The sequence below is a fragment of the Xenopus laevis genome, chromosome 2L (genome assembly GCF_017654675.1).
Source record: "Xenopus laevis strain J_2021 chromosome 2L, Xenopus_laevis_v10.1, whole genome shotgun sequence".
NCBI classification, from domain to species: domain Eukaryota; kingdom Metazoa; phylum Chordata; class Amphibia; order Anura; family Pipidae; genus Xenopus; species Xenopus laevis.
In genome coordinates, this window is record NC_054373.1 from 49,807,738 (window position 1) to 49,825,438 (window position 17,701).

The 17,701-nt window shown below is 38.6% G+C and overlaps 1 protein-coding gene across 6 annotated transcripts in view; it reads left to right on the top strand.

The window, feature by feature from the left end:
* rap1gap2.L (RAP1 GTPase activating protein 2 L homeolog) overlaps window positions 1–10,822 on the top strand; it is a 443,489-nt gene extending 432,667 nt beyond the window's left edge. For 5 of the 6 annotated variants that reach the window (XM_041581866.1, XM_018246321.2, XM_018246320.2 and 2 more), the window contains 7 exons: window positions 1,706–1,843; window positions 2,522–2,631; window positions 4,218–4,331; window positions 6,237–6,354; window positions 7,015–7,132; window positions 8,013–8,095; window positions 10,216–10,822. In XM_041581866.1, the coding sequence (XP_041437800.1) occupies window positions 1,706–1,843; window positions 2,522–2,631; window positions 4,218–4,331; window positions 6,237–6,354; window positions 7,015–7,132; window positions 8,013–8,095; window positions 10,216–10,218 (684 nt within the window). In that variant the 3' untranslated portion in view covers window positions 10,219–10,822. The remainder of the gene's footprint in view (window positions 1–1,705; window positions 1,844–2,521; window positions 2,632–4,217; window positions 4,332–6,236; window positions 6,355–7,014; window positions 7,133–8,012; window positions 8,096–10,215) is intronic. The other variant, XM_041581865.1, reaches the window with a different exon arrangement.
* The last annotated feature ends 6,879 nt before the right edge of the window (window positions 10,823–17,701 follow it).

Sequence of the window (17,701 nt, forward strand, 5' to 3'; positions counted from 1 at the left end):
TACAAAATCTCTCTAGTTCAATTTAATGTAATGTCTGCTGAGCATGGACAGCTTGCTTCAAATCATCCCATAGATTTTCGATGATATTCAAGTCGGGAGACTGTGACGGCCATTCCAGAATATTGTACTTCTCCCTCTGCATAAATGCCTTTGTAGATTTCAAAGTGTGTTTGTCTTATTGGAATATCCAACCCCTGTGTAACTTCAACTTTGTGACTGATGCTTGAACATTATCCTGAAGAATTTGTTGATATTGGTTTGAATTCATCCGACCCTCGACTTTAACAAGGGCCCCAGTCCCTGAACTAGCCACACAGCCCCACAGCATGATGGAACCTCCACAAAATTTGACAGTAGGTAGCAGGTGAATTCGGTTTTCTTCTTCCGCCATGCAAACCGATTTTTGTTATGACCAAATAACTAAATTTTTGTCTCATTAGTCCAAAGCACTTTGTTCCAAAATGACTGTGGCTTGTCTAAATGAGCCTTTGCATACAACAAGCGACTCTGTTTGTGGCGTGAGTGCAGAAAGGGCTTCTTTCTCAATTGCGCTGAATTGTAGATTGATGTACAGATACACCATCTGCAGCAAGATGTTCTTGTAGGTCTTTGGAGGTGATCTTTTGGTTGTCTGTAACCATTCTCACAATCCTCCACATATGCTGCTTCTGTATTTTTCTTGGCCTGCCAGACCCGGGTTTTACAGCAACTGTGCCTGTGGCCTTCCATTTCCTGATTACATTCCTTACAGCTGAAACTGACAGTTTAAACCTATGAGTTTTTTGTAGCCTTTTCCTAAACCATGATACTGAACAATCTTTGTTTTCAGATATTTTGAGAGTTGCTTTGAGGGTCCCATGTTGTCACTCTTCAGAGGAGAGTCAAACAAAAGCACAACTTGCAATTGGATGCCTTAAATACCTTTTCTCATGATTGGACACACCTGCCTATAAAGTTCAAGGCTTAACGAGCCAATCCAACCAATTTGGTGTTGCCAGTAATCAGTATTGAGCAGTTACTGCATTTAAATTAGCAGAATTATAAGGGTACCCCCCAAATGTTTGCACAGCCAGTTTTTCACATTTGATTTAATTTCATACAACTGAATACTGCTTCACTAAAAATCTATTTTTCAGAAAACACCCCAGTACTCAGATGTTTCTGGGAAATCTGTTATCTTTTTTGTTAAAAGTTGAGCAAATTATTATGCAGGCTGAGAGGGGTTCCCAAATTTTTCATATGACTGGATATGTTAACTTTTGTCTTCATTTGTTTGTGAGTGGGTATTTTGTGTTTTTTTTTAAGTAAAAAACAACTGTAGATTTAATCCCATCTTTTTTCAAAGGCCAGGAAAGATAGTGCATATGTTGTACGGCAGGCAAAGTAAAAATTTTGTGGCTTGGGAGGTGACAGTGAGGTGGGTCAGTCAGTGTAATGGGGAAGACATGTCAGACATCTTTTAATGTTTTGTTTTGTTACTCCGGTTTGAAAATTCAGCCTGTATCTGACTTTCTTATTAAACCAACCAGGCAGGTCATGAATGCTGAATGTTCTGGAGATAGGCGGTTATGAATTTCCCTGTGGGGTGGCCAGTTCTACAAATATCATTGCCTCTATAAACCCTAACTTCTTTATGAAAATTAAAAGGAGTAAAAAAAGTACAGTTCTTCTTGGTAATCTATTGATATCAATTTTTTTTTTTTAGAGAGCAATACGAGTTCGCAGCCATTCCATGGAAACTATGGTGGGAAGTCAGAAGAAACACCAGTCTGCCGGGATCTCCGGAAGCCTCAGTGGAGGAATCGTTCATACAAGTGCCGAAATCACCAAAACCACCTTCTCGGTAAGCAAAACTGCAGTAATCTGCTTTGTTTTCATCTGGTGATTGGAGAAAATGTCTAAATAATTATATTTAGCAAAATAAAAAGAGTATTTCTCAATGCCTTGGACATTTAGACAGCAGAATGATGGTGTGGCCTCTGGAGCACTGAATATTATATCATTGCATTTGAGCAGACACTATGATAGCTATTGAGTGAAAAACCACAGATGGAGCAAATAATAATTCAGTTCCATATTTAATGCTGCACATCAGTAATGAGACTGTTAGCTGAAGCTAAATGTGATTTTCAGAAAAATATCTGATAAATTGCTTATACTTATGAATAAATAAAGGCAATATCTGCTCATAAACAGCGTGTATTATGTGTCATTTAGCTACACACAACAAAATACTTAATGATATATACAGGTAATGGTGGTTTGTTTCAAGTATGTTTCTGAATGTAAATGAGCCCTGTATCAGTTGCTTACACTTACATTGATGGGTGTATTTATTATCATTGGAGACAAATATCACCGGTCATGTTGTCCATAGCAACCAGATTTTGTTTTTGTTTTCTAACTTGTAGGTGACTGTTCAAATCTAATTGCTGATTGTTACCGAATATCATGTTTATATATGTTATCATTCCATTTATTTGCATTCTTTTTTTCTAAAAACTATAATTTCACTTTATAGCCTCCTGCTGTTGTCACAAAGACACAGTCTAAGAGCCCAATAAAAAGGAGATCCGGTCTATTCCCTCGTCTGCACACAGGAACAGAAACAACAGAAAGTCGGGCTCGAAGGTAAACCAAAGTGTTACAGTATAAGGATTGTTTTTTCAGGAATGGTGCCATATTATTTGTGCTTTTTTAAGCCCCTTTTTTTTTACTTATCTTCAGAAGGTCAACGACAATGCTTTGCTATTTAATGAAAGATAAGGGGGAAAGTCAGCCTATATAAAAGGGAATTTGCATTATATTATGTTAGTCTATTACTTAAAGGGCATGTAAAGGCAAAAAAATAAAATCCCATTTTTACTTTCTTTAATGAAAAAGAAACCTATCTCCAGTATACTTTAATTAAAAAATGTGTACCGTTTTTATAAAAAACCTGACTGTATGCAGTGAAATTCTCCCTTCATTTACTGCTGTGGATAGGAATTGTCAGATGGTCCCTAACTGCTGAGCAGGGAAACAATCATACTTATGAACAGCAGGGGGAGCCCCCGCCTTACTTCCCAGCTATGCAGAACTCAAGCAGCTTTGTTTATGATGATCCCCAAGCAGCCCAGACCACAATGAGCATGTGCACAGTCTTAGTCTTGCAAAGATGTTTAACAAAGTTACAAGATGGTGACCCGCTGTAGCCAACTTTGAAAGTATAAATTATTTGTTTGATTAGGCTTGTGGTGCAGTAAGTTCATGTTTATATTTAGTATACAAAAAACAGCATTTCTAGCCTTATTCTATTTTAGACTTTACATGCCCTTTAACACTATTACAGTTTTAGTTTTAAGATAAGGACTGATTTATCATATATTAAACTGGGGCACCCTGAATATTTTGATCTATGGGGAGGAAGGCGGTATTATTTTTCATGCTGCGACGAATAGTTCCATTGTGGAAACAAATAGTTAAAAAGATACATTGGATAAAGGTTTACCAGTTATGGAGGATTCATAATTCGGATATTGTCGTAAACTGGGAAAGGGAGTCTATAATAATAATATAACAGGAATGTAAATGTAAAATAAGCTTTTTGTTACATTCTCTTTCCATTAATTGAGAGGATATACTTAACTGTTTGTGGGCATAGTCTTTGAGCCCATACTTAACTATAATCATGTCTGTTTAGACAAAAATTAACAGAAGTAAACATTTACTCAAAGGTTAATGTCACTTTGTCTTCTAGTTGTTCAGTAGTGTTATCCCTCCCCAAGGGAGCTTGTTGTTACGTTGTTAAAGAGGGTTATGGCTAATCAAGCAAAGTCAGGCTCTGGGCAATGTGTGAATAAGTGATTGGCTACTGAATGGGAAGTGTGTTATGGATGAGAGTCCCTAAGATTTGAGATAGACTGAGAGTGACAGGAGGATCCAAGTTGGATGACACACGAGTGTTAGTGAGAAGATAATTTAGGATGCATTTGCAAACAGGAATCTTTTTTGATAGAACTTTATTGCCAAATTGTTTACCACTGTGAAACTAGCCATAAACAATTTAAGCAAGATATAAGCTAATAGTTACCCCAGAGATTTACAAAGCAAAAGAGCTGATTTTTTACTTTACTACATACATCTTGACTGGATGCTGCTGAATGTAATAGAAAACACTTTGTTATTAGTCCTATTAGTTGATTGCTAATCAATAGTTTTCTTTTACCCTCCTACAGCGACAGTGTCACTACCCCACAGAAAACCACTGATGCTCCATCTACCACCCAGGATGTAAAATCAGAAACCTCGTCTAACCCCAGCTCCCCAGAGATAGGCCCCAACAAAGAAAGGTAATTTAGTTCTTCAATCCTTCAATTTCTTGAATTCAAGAAGTCAAATATAATGTTATACAGTGTGGTGTACAAGTGCAAGGATTCAAAACTCCATGGTCTCTTGCTGATGTAAACAGTAACTTCTGGCATTCAGGCTGTGAGTTGGCACCACAAATATTGGAGGACATCAAGTATGGTATACCTGTACTAAAGGTTCCACCAAAAAGACATTCCTGCACTAAAGGTTTCATGAGGTATGGTGTCCCTGCACTTAAGGTTCCATAAAGTAGGACATCCCAGTGCTAAAGGTTCCATCAAGTATGACATTTCTGCACTAAAGTTTCCATCAAGTATGGCATCCTTGCACTAAAGATTCCATCAATAAGGGCATCCCTGCACTATATGTTCCATCAAGTATGGCATCTCTGCTCTTTTCATGAAGAACGACATCCCTGCACAAAATGTTCCCTCAAGTATGGTATCCCTGCACTAAATGCTCCATCATGTATGACAACCCTGCACTAAAATTTCCCTCAAGTATGACATCCCTGCACTAAAGGTTCTCTCAAGTATGATATCCCTGCACTAAAGTATGACATCCCTGCACTAAAGGTTCCATCAAATATGACATCCCTGCACTAAAGGTTCCCTCAAGTATGGTATCCCTGCACTACAGGTTCCATCAAATATGGTATCCCTGCACTAAAGGTTCCATCAAATATGACATCCCTGCACTAAAGGTTCCATCAAGTAACACATCCCTGCACTAAAGGTTCGACCAAGAAAGACATGCCTGGACTAAAGGTTCCATCAAGTATGGCATCCCTGCACTAAAGGCTCCACACATTTGCAGCACCACTAGGCTGTAAGGATACATGTAGGGCATTTCATTATGCTTTGGATACCAATAAGATTTTAGTTTTATTCAGCATTCACTCTATGGTTTATGTTTCCTTATATAAATGAACATTTGCTACATTTCGAGTCTATACTTTGTTAATATGCTAAGTGGTGAAGCAATTTGGCGCATCCTACTTTTCATATTAAGAATAAAAATAGACCATGTGCCAAACTCAAACAGCTTGAAATTAGGTCATGAAACAGATTGATATTTGCAACTGACCAATTTTATCTGCTGTCAGTAGCCTTTGCTACAGGTGCATCAGTAAAAAAAAATCAATGTAACTTAATTTCAGCTTATATTAGAAAAAAAAAACATTGTTCACATTAGAGAAAAATTTCTTTTTTATTCAATGACTTGAATAGTTTATAGGAAATAATTCTCATTTACATTAATGATTGGAGTGTCTTTTTAATTAATAAAAATAACATAAAACAAGGAGAATTTTGTTTCCTGCAAGAAAATACCCAGGAAACTTTTCAGCTATCAAAAATATAAAATGTTACTATATCAATATAGATAGAATCGGCCCAGGTGCTACCCACATAATTGTGTTAATAGAAATTCCAAAATGAAGTGTCGTATATAAACTCTCCTTCAATAATTTCTGCTATGTTTCTATAAAACAAATGTCAATAATATGAGACCTGGGCAATCAGGAAGGGAGTTATGGATGTGCCTACTAACAAAACACAATAGGACTCATTTATAAACTGTGGGCAAATTTGTATCTGTGCAATAACCTATAGCAACAAATCAGTGGCTGGCTTTTCTCAGCCAACTGCTGGTTGAATAATGAAAGTAAACATTTGATTGGTTTCCATGATGCAAATTTGCCCAGTGTTTATGAATGAGCCCTATTGTTTCCACACTCCACTTACATGTCCACTGGCTATTGTTATCTTACTCAATACAATGACATTTTCTCTAATACAAATAAAATGCATGATTCTGAGGCTTGGTGGTTCTTCTGTACAAGCTATGTCTTTTATTTATTTTATGTGACATATTATGCATTCCAGGCCCTTCAGCAAACTGAAAGAAAATGGAAAGTCCAATATCTCCCGTTCTTCATCCAGTACAAGCAGCTTTAGCAGTACAGCGGGGGAGAGTGAAGCCATGGAAGAATATGAGAGCATGGTATGTTGAATTCTTATACATGCATGTGAATGTGTTAATTCCCACAATTTTGCTACCTTTTACTAGAAGACGGGCTATGAGGTCTTGCTTGCTCATGCTAGTGTCCAGCTGAGTGCTATTGTTTCTGTTTTAAAGCAGTTTAGTGCTTGAAAAATGAATTAGAATAGCAATAATAATTATCTGCAGACTGAAAAGACTATAGTGATCCCAGATAGCGTAGCTGTTTGAGTATTTTTTCTGTTGTCTATACTCACTGCTGGCTGTGACTCTTACAATAATGTAACAGAATTCAGTGCTCCTTTAGGTCTGTTTATCAACTTGCTTCACCCACATTGTTTTAAGAACTAGAACTAATATTAGCAGCCATTATATAAGAAAAATCAGAAAGCATTGAAAATGTTCAAAATGCTGGGAATTACATTTTCTTTCATTATGCAAAAAACTAATTTTAAATGGTATCATTAAAGAGTACTTCTACACACATGTCCCACCTTCATCTTGCCCACTGCTCCTGCTGTAGCCTTGGATTTTTTTTCCTAAGAAGAGGCACAGTTTCATATGTGATATTTAGAAGACTGCTGCCTATTTTAATGTACTGGTTTGGCCAAAATCTGACTTAAACTCAGCTTTGGTTTAAATTTGCTTTTATATTTTCTTTAGGGCAGCCAACCACTGACCGCATCACCCTTCAAACAGGAAGTTTTTGCCTACAGCCCCTCACCCAGCAACGAAAACCAAGCTGCCACTACCCCTGTAATCATGAGCAGGAGCCCAACAGGTATTACTGCGTCATTGATATATACTAGCATATCGACCCATTGTTTAATTAGTTTAAATTGGTTAATAAAATGTAAAAGGATTTCTTTGCTTTTTCTTTAACTGCAATGGGAAGTGCCATAAGTAGGGGTTGTATTACAAAGCAACAGAAAAGAAAGAGTGTTAAACATACATGAAAACACATAGAAATACCATAACCAATACAAGAGTTAAGGAGGGCCCAGTCCAAAAGAGCTTACACTCTAAAAGGGGAAGGGTTATGACACAAGGTGTAGGGATGAGCAAGATCAGAAGTAAGCAAGGTGAGAGAATTGCATTAATGCATTATATAGTGCACACTGAGGCTATGCTAAGCTAGATGAGGGTAAACTTCTATAAAGAAATGTGTTTTAAGAGATCTTTTGAAGGCAGAAAGATTGGGTTGGCGTTTGGGACCCAAAGAAAAAGTCAGAAAAAGTGGGAGAAAAAAACACTTTCTACTGTTGCGGTCCCATGGTGCCTCCCAAAATTATTGTCTGGCATATCGTGGCCTCTCTGCTAAATGGCTTTCCATTAGGGATGCACTAAATCCAGGATTCAGTTCGGGATTCAGCCAGGAATCGACCTTTTTCAGAAGGATTCGGATTCTGCCGAATCCGAATCCTAATTTGCGTAAGAAAATTAGGGCGGCGAGGGAAAATCACGTGACTTTTTGTCACAAAACAAGGAAGTAAAGAATGTTTTCCCCTTCCCACCCCTAATTTGCATATGCAAATTAGGATTCAGAATCTTTTTGTGAAGGATTCGGGGGTTCGGCCGAATCCAAAATAGTGGATTTGGTGCATCCCTACTTTCCATGATTGGAAATCAACAGATCAGTGCTATTTTTTTTTCCTTCCCAGATATAAAGAGCAGGAATTCCCCAAGATCGAACCTCAAATTCCGTTTTGATAAACTCAGCCAGTCAAGTTCTGGCTCAAGTACAGTAAGTAACATTCTTTGGAACGTTAGTAGGAGCCAGATTAGATCAGTCGCCAATATGGTGTGAGGAAAAGCTAGCAGGTTGTTGAAATATGAATTGCCATTTGTTATCCCTATTTATAACTATTTATTACTATCCATGTATTTTCACTTACCATAGCTTAATGGTTTGCACATTACAGTGCTACTGTGAATATTGCATATAAGATGTTGTGCTTTTCTGTTGCTGTATATAAAGATTGCTTGAACTGGAGCAATGGACATAGCAGCACCCAGCCATATGTACAAATGCAGATAATGAGATAAGGAATGGGAGCCATAAGCTGTGCCTTGAGAATATTGTTATAATTATAGATACAAGTTACAGACTATTAATTATTAATGTTGTGTATTATGTCCCTTAGTGTTGCAGGGTCACAATTTTAAAGTTCATTGAGTGCTATGCAGCTACTAAATTGAGAATTGGAATGGATCATTATATTACAAATAAGCCAATAATCATTCCAAAGTGTTTGCATCTGGCCAAGATTGCCCATTATGCCATTTTTTAAGCATCATTTTTGAAGTTGTTTAGAGTATACCCAGTATAGTTTAAAATCAGTTAAATCACTTTTAAAGAAGCATGGGGAACACCCAAAAATTTAAAATTATTGAAGGTATTTAAACCCAACAATAAAGCTTTCTCGCAGTGCCTCCCTAGTTCTCTAGAGTTCTCTGTTCTCACCAGTAAGAATCCAGACCAAAACCATTTTTGTTTAAAGAATTGTTTCAAATTATCTTAGTTTTCTGCTTTATATACAGTAGATAATGTCCACCAATGGCAATCTATGGCATTTTAAAGTAACTCCTCCCCCCCAACCCTCATGGAGTTTCTGTAATCTGAACGAAAACAAAAAATGAATATGGCTAGAAATGCTGTATTATATGCACTGAGCTTACTGTACCAGAAGAATGCTCCAGGCTTTCAAAGTTGTTTATGGGGAACTCACCATCTTGGATCTTGTCAGGCCATCTTTTTTGAGTGCAATGTAATTTTCCTACCACACACCTGTAGTTCACCAATACTGCAATGGCGGTGCGTTCTTCAATTGGCCCAGCGGGTCCTTTAGCAACATACATGTGTAGAAACAGATCCGCACACATTCAAGATTATGCAGTCAGGGAATGGACCCCTTTTATTATGCCACCAAACAAATCAACGTTTCGGGGGGGAAAAGCCTAATTTCATCAGCCTGATGAAGGGAGGGTTTTCCCCTTGAAACATTGATTTGTTTGGTGGCATAATAAAAGGGGTCAGTGGCGTAACTACTGGGGAGCAGGGGTTGTGATTGGGCCAGGGCCCCCCGGCCAGGGGCGTAACTATAGAGGAAGCAGACCCTACGGCTGCAGGGGGGCCCAGGAGGTATAGGGGCCCCACGAGGCCCTAATTCATATACAATTTCAATAAATATTGGAGAAACAAGTCAACCGCTAAACATTTTGGGGGCCTGAAAAATAATTTGCTGTGGGGCCCAGTAATATCTAGTTACGCCACTGCCCCCGGCAGTTCGCGCGCCACTTCCATCCAGTTCGGGGCATACGGAGGGGGGCGGGGGGGACCCTTCTGCGCGTCCTGCGCCAGGGCCCGCCCCCCTCTAGTTACGTTGCTGAAAGGGGTACATTCCCCGACTGCATTATCTTCAGTGTGTGCGGATACGTTTCTACACGTCTCTTTTTTGAGTGTCAGTGACATTGTACATACTGGGCAGATGTTGAGAAGCTAAGCTTTGGGGTTGTTGGAAATGATTAAGCATAAACTGGGTTATTCAATTCTGATGCAAATGGGTCCCTTTAAATGTCGTCGGCGTCAGAATTGTCGCCAGTGTCTGAATTTTTGCCAGTGTCAAAAAAATTCAGAAAATTTTCATCAATTTCGTGAATCTATTCACTGGCGGCAAAACACGGAAATTTGCAGCGAATTCGCACCCGTCGAATAAATTTGCCCATCACTACTAAACACTATTGTGACTTTTATATTTGTATATACAATGGACACTGTATAGTCAGAGTCAGTTCTCTTTAGAGCTTTCATAAGCATAAATATCGGTGTGAGAATAACGTTTTCTTGTTCATTTTGTCTTTCAGTGAGCCGGCATTTACTTGAGGCGAATCCTCAGTCTTCATTTCTACACCTGTAAAGGTATATTCACAAGTTCCACAGATAGTTACTGCCACGATCCTTGAATGGATATCTTAAAGAACCAACCAGTTCCCAATGATTTGACGAAGGAACTGCCATTTTAGCGCACTCCCTGTGTCCAGTGAAACTTGTCTCGTGAAGCAGAGTTCATATCTGTCAATCTAATCCATTTCGTCAAAATGTCTCTCTATATTTTTTTTTCAATGTTCATGGAGGGTAGAAAGCCTTGTTACCTTGATTTGCACAATCTTTTTATTCAGCGCCACATATTTATTCTCCCTGTGCCAATTTCTGGAATAGATGTCATGAAAAGATGAGCGTGCGCTCAGTGTCTCACCCTAAATTTGGATTTCCTGTATAGAAATGGATCTTGAATTCTGATAAAGTGGTTATAAACCTGTTGCTTTTATGCCTGGCTGGATCCTACTTGAAAATCTTCCTGTGGCCTGTGCCAAGCTCTTTGCTGTTTCCTGTATTATTGTGCTGGTCGGCATGCTGGAGACAGGTTCAAACATGGCTGCATATTTGTACATGAAAATGCCCCTGAATGTTGTAGCATTTTTTAACTGTTTGCTGAAAAGATGGGATATATTAGAAAAATATAGTTCTTTGAGGTACCAGTACATTTAGTAGTATATACATATATATATAAGGCATGCAAAGATAACACAAGCCAACATGACAACCATAGATCTCTGTTTATCTACCTCTGCTGTGGTTCTTTTACACGGCCCAACGACAACGCATAAAACGGGGCTGAAATACTCAATGGGCATTTGATAGCAACTTGCAGCTCTCACTACAAATGATTGATAAATGTGTTATTTTTGCCAAGATTTAGTAAAATATAAAATATTTAATGCAGATTTTCAGGCTGACATTCTCTTTAACTCTAGATTGGTGATTCGCTTTAAATACAGTAGGTTACATTTCCCTTGTTATTATATAATTCTCTGAAGATGATATTTTGGAAATGTCTGCTCTGTACATCGCTTTGCAATTGTTGCTTGAAATCTATTCTATAGAGACACAATTGCTCACAATAGTGGTGTAACTACACATGACTGGGACCTCCCCCCACAAAAAATATAGTGGCCTTGAAAGGAGGACTACAAGACAAGGGCCCACGGCAGCCACCCCCAGTCATGAACCCCCCCACCGTCGCAAACTCCTTCCCCAACTGTAACCTGCCCCACTGTGTACCTCCTGCTGGGCCTGCCCCAAAAAAGTCGTACTTTGGCTCACTCTAAAATTATCAGGTTGGGCCCCACAGAGCCTGGGAAGGCAGCAGTCCTGAGTGTGGGAAGCCCATGAGGGTTGGGGCTCACTGGGTTTTCTCCTGGAGCCTCGGAAAGTCGGCAGCCCAGTCCGACCCTGAATATAGTAGATAGGCCACTGGCTCACAATATTCCATATGATTTCTTAGGATATCCCATTATTCTGTTTTATTAACTCAATTTCAATAAAATGGAAATATGTTGTACTTTATTGGGACATTCTGACAGTTTACGTTACCTTCACCAATTTTAACCAAATGAAACTTCAGCAGTAGTTCTTAAAATATATAAATCACTTGGAATAGCCATTTCTACATCTATACCTACAATATACCCCAGTTTGTGCTTGGGGGTACAGACTGTGAGCCTTATCAGAAAGTGGGTGGGTTTTGGTGTAAACAGGTGTGTTCTTTTATCATTGACAGATTAACAGGCAGGACAACCCCCCATGGATTTCAGTCCAAAAATATGAAAGTGTTTTTTTTTAACAGATCTGAGCAGATTGGTGTGGCATTAGATTATGAGTGCATTGCTTGTATAGGAAATCATGAGCACTTTTATGGCACTATAACCTCCCAGAATAACCCATAATGCAACTAGAGTGAAGAATTTGGAAGTTGTAGTAAAGTAGGGAGAAAGGGTAAAAAGTGTGGATTTAAAAGTACTGTTCTGTAGCCAATGTGTTCTAGATGTTCTAGATTAAAACATTGTGGCTGCTATTTTGCCTACACAATGTAGTAGAAGTGAATAAACTTACCCTAGCAACAAGGCAGTCAATAAATTTATCCTAGCATCATGGCAGTGAATAAATTTACACTAGCAACAAGGCAGCAAATAAATTTACCCTAGCAACAAAGCATTGAATAAATTTACCCTAGCAACAAGACAGTGAATACATTTACCCTATTAGCAAGGCAGTGAATAAATGTAGCTCTGTATCCTCAGCACCAATTGAAGGCTTAATGTGCCAATTATGTGATGGGTAATTACTTTTAAGTGGATAGAGTTAAATGAGGAGTGCAAGACATCAGGCACTATAGTAAAACAGTGACCACCAGCACCAGGGGCTATTTTCTTTTATGTTTCTTTTTTGTCTGCCAAATTGCAACATGTTTGTAACATATTTATCATCACAATAAATAGTTTCCCCTGTTTTTCTCCCTGCAAATTCAGGCTTTGTGGCCTATCAGAGGGATTTGGTTACCCTTTATTGTATCTTGTTCAATGAAAGTTTGTCCCTATTATCTATGTGCGTTCAATCTGTTCTTTTTATTTGTTGCACAGGGATTCTGATTTTGTTTAATCAGTATAAGAGACTTATTTTAGACTAGGAGATTAGTTAACTCCGACTGTTGCGTTTTCTCCTGTGTATGCTAGTCATTCTGATATTCCAATTATCAGTGTTTGGTTTATTGTAATCATCAATTCGAAATATCTGAGCTGGAGTAGATCTGTGTTGTGCAGAACTGTGAACATTAAGAAAAATTCCATTAGGAATGAAATATCTCGTACAGAGTTGAAATTTGTAAAAAGATGTCATTATCACTGAGAAAGCGATATAAATACATATATATTTATGAGTGTATACTTTACACAGGCAGAGTTATTTTTTTTACCAAAGAATTTTCAAAACCGAGTGGTAGCTGAGAAGTGACATTTCTAAATATACAATAAAATTCTATTAAATATACTCCACTGGAATCATGTAAAGGTCTATGGACCTACACCAAACCCCTTGTATAAGAACAAGTAACAATGACAGAATGGTATGCCCCTTTTTTAAAGACACAGATAGCATTTTGAAAATGAGCAGCTATGGTGATTGGTCATCAGCCCTCGGCCTGCTCATCAGTGTACATGCAATGAACTGCTCAGTTATAGACATAAATCTCATTAGTTTGCATCATGTGCAGCCAGAGATGGGGGGGGCACGGTGTTGGTGCCTAATATATAAATCCTGTTTTTAAGGCGTCTGGTCTGTGAGAGTAATCCATTCTATACGATACAGTCCATTCACCCAACCAGTTGTCCTAGTTAAGGTGTCATTTAAAAAAATCAAATATGGTTTAATCACCTTATACTTACCGTTATATGCAAACTGTTTCCGAATAGGGCCATCTCTGTAGTACTTTTTACTGAATTAAGAGCCCATCATTAGTACAAGTATGGGATCCATTATCCGGAAACTCGTTATCCAGAAAGCTCAGCATTACAGGAAGGCCATCTCCCATAGACTCAATTTGAATCAAATAATTTACATTTTTAAAAATGATAATAATAAAACAGTACCTTGTACGATATAATTAATCCTTATTCAGAGCAAAACCAGCCTATTGGGTTTATTTAATGTTTAAATAATTTTTAGTAGACTTGACCAATAAAAAGCAGTACGGAAAGATTCCTTATCTGGAAAAGGCCCCCCTCGGTCCCCAGCATTTTGGATAACAGGTCCCATACCTGTAGTATTTTGTTGGGCTTATATATGAACGCAGCACAAATTGAAAAGTGAAAAATGTGGGTGTAAATTGGGATTTCTTTCACCCACATTGTATTTTATGAGAATTCTAGCATCAATTCAGGTGCCCAGTAAGTAGACGCAACCTGCATTGCTCATAAAAAACAGCGTCACATTCACTTACCTCTTCAGTTGTTTCTATGGGCTGGAGCTGCTAAGGGAACCTTGGAATTGCCAGGAGGTCTCAGCAGTAGGTAATTCCAGGGATCCATTGCATCCAAGCAAGTAGTTCATTAAAGGAAGCTGAGCTGGAGCATTAGTTCTTGCCTCAAAGTTGATTGCACTTTAATACAAACTGGGACTGTATGACCAACAACACGCCCTTTTACTTTTGGTGACCAAAAAAGACAAAATTGTGCAATTTTATCCCATGGCATTCATAACTTTTTAGTGGACTAATCAGTAATCATTCAAACTGTGGCCGACTCACTGAAATGTCTTACTTGCTTATGTTTCTCAGTCTGTTTAGTTGAATGGAGTTATTTATTTCTTACTCGTCGTCTGTTGTTTTGTTTTATTTTTGCGGGTAGAAAGATGCAGAAAAGCTTGTACATAAGGCGCATGCTGAGCTATCATTTCTACCCGACTGTAGCATTAGAGAAATGCAGCCATCCAGCAGGATCCAGTTCTAATTTTAGATCAGTTCTGAATTTGTGGGTTTACGTGAAAGGGGGAAATCGATACATATGTTTATATTCTTTTTAGATAGGTGGTGCTTACTGTAAGTCTTCAGTGACCTCTGGCTGTAAATACTGTACATTTAATTTATTGCTCTGGTCTAGTCCTGTATAGAATGAAATCTAAAGTTCACAAATGTATATTTTGTTGCTTAAATGTGTCTTTGCAGAATTCACAATAAATGACCTATTTTATGTGCCCAGGTATTCTGTATGTGTTTTTTTTGCATTGCTTTCTTTCATTTATTGATCATTCATATATTGCTGTGACTTTTCTTGTGTAAAAAATGTTTAATTCCATTTCTTTTTGTTTCTCCAAAGCTTTTTATTGGTGAAGTCAAGCAAGCTCCTATGCCTTTATTACTGCAAATTATAAGATAAGAAACAAGAAGGTTTTCTTGGACCCAACCTGATGTCATAAAAGGGGAGATGCCAAAAAGGTTTAGGCTAAGGGGAGTACGTTTTCTTTCCATAATAACCAGTCTTTGGGATCCACCGAGCACAGTAATGCTGTATAAATAAATGGTGATGAAATTCACTGTGTATTGCAGCATAAAAAAACAGTTTACTGTTTAAAGTTTTGTACTGATTTTCATTGACCACGTATCTCTGCATACACATCCAGCGTAATTGTAAGGATTTGCTTGAAAATGCGATGGGAAAATACGGCTGCCATCCAATGCCGCTTTTAATGTGGCTTCTCCAAGTGACCTGCAGCAGAACTGACTTGCCTCTTGAATATTACCCATCGACTTGAAAAGATTATGCACGGTGTGAATTGGCGAAAAAGTTCTGACAGCACAAAAACCTTGATAAATTTGCCATTTATTTTACACAATTTTTTCGTCGACATTCGCTTTACGCAGCATAATAAATAGACCCCTATGTGATGATTTCTATGTTATCTAACCAATCAGCTTGCTGCTAAATGTTTGGCTATTGTCCAATATGACTACAAGACAACGATCCCCTGTGGAATGAAACACATAGATATTAGGGATGCACCGAATCCACTATTTTGGATTTGGACGAACCCCCAAATCCATTGTGAAAGATTGGGATGAATACCGAACTCAATGTGAACCCTAATTTGCATATGAGGGGGAAGGAAAACGCGTGCAGCAAAAAAAAATTAACTTCCTGGTTTTGTGAATAAAAGTCACATGATTTTACGGATTCAGTTAGGCCAGGCACAAGGATTTGACCGAATCTGCATCCTGCTGAAAAAGGCTGAATCCTGGCCAAATACCGAACTAAATCCTGGATTCAGTGCGTCCCTAAAAGATATGATTATGGAGTAGGGATGCACTGAATTGACTATTTTGGATTTGGGCGAAACCCCAAATCCTTCACAAAAGATTCAGCCGAATACCGGATCCTAATTTGCATATGCAAATTAGGGGTGGGAAGCAAAAAAAATTTTTACTTCCTAGTTTTGTGACAAAAAGTCACGAGATTTCCCTCCCCGTCCCTAATTTGCATATGCAAGTTACCATTTTGGTTCGGTCGAATCCTGCTGAAAAAGGCCGAATCCCAAATGAATCCAGGATTCGGTGCATCCCTAGCAGGGCCGGAACTAGGGGTAGGCAGAGTAGCAAAGCTGGGGGGGCGCCAGGCACGTACCTCTCTGTCGCCTACCCCAAGTCCGGACCCTTCTCTCGCCAACTGCCACTGGCATTTTCTTTACCTATTGCGCTCCTGCGCATGATCCATTTTTGTGCACGCACGAGCTAGTTCCGATGGCGCGCACGAGAGAGCTCCATTGTGCGCATTGGCGCACAAGCGCCAATAGGGGCATGTGCGGGCGCGAACGTCAATTCGCCTGCGTGCTCTCAGCCGGCGCCGGGGACAGACAGGCTGCCTAGGGCGCCTGGCTGGCCTGGCCCGGCACTGATCCCTAGTATGGAGTAATACAATACTAGGAACTATTGTTATGAAATGGCTTGCCATGAGTGCTTTCTTCTGGAGTAATAACTCATTTATGGGCAACATTCAGCCGGAGACTTGACACAGATGAGATTCAGGTTATCCATGGCTTCTGTGTATTATGTGAATATTAATCAACAATCCACTTTTCCAATAGAGTGGAGTATCGCCATTCCAAGAACTAAATAAAAATGTCATTGTGCAAACGAAAATCATTAATCAGACAAATTTTTAATACTTTTCCAAAACGCAGTAAAAATTTTCAACATAATATACAGTGATTTTTTTTTCCCAACAATATTCTTCACAGAACTATAAACTGTACAAAATAAACTGTATACAACAAAGTTTGTTTTCATTCCTGATGATTGTTTCCATTTCCATGATTAGTTTAAGCAATTGCACAATTTAAATGGGTTGTTCACCTTTCAGATGTTTTGTCAGTTCAGATCTGGCAGCTCCGTGATGCTGGTGCACATTCTGAACCGTTACAATTTATTACATTAGTTGCTCTAACTAATTTCTCAGCAGCATCTGTGGAACATTTGTAACATAGCAACTATTGTATTAATTATAACAGCTGTCTTTAAGGTAATAGAACCCGCGGTTAAATCGATGCTACAGGAGAGGACCTGAAAGATGAATAACAAAAAGCAGCACGGACAATACATTTGTACCTCTACAGAGCATTTGTTTTTAGATGAGGTCAGTGACCCCCAATTGAAAAGTTTCTTAGAATTAGCAATTAGTAACATACTAAAAGTTAACATAAAGGTAAACCACCCCTGTAAAGGGCATGTAAAGGCAAAAAAATTAAATCCCATTTTTACTTTCTTTGATGAAAAATAAACCTCCAATATACTTTAATTAAAAAATGTGTACCTTTTTTGTAAGAAACCTGACTGTATGCAGTGAAATTCTCCCTCATTTACTGCTGGGGATAGGAATTGTCAGATGGTCCCTAACTGCTCTGCAGGGAAACAATCATACTTACGAACAGCAGGGGGAGCCCCCGCCTTACTTAGGAGCCATGCAG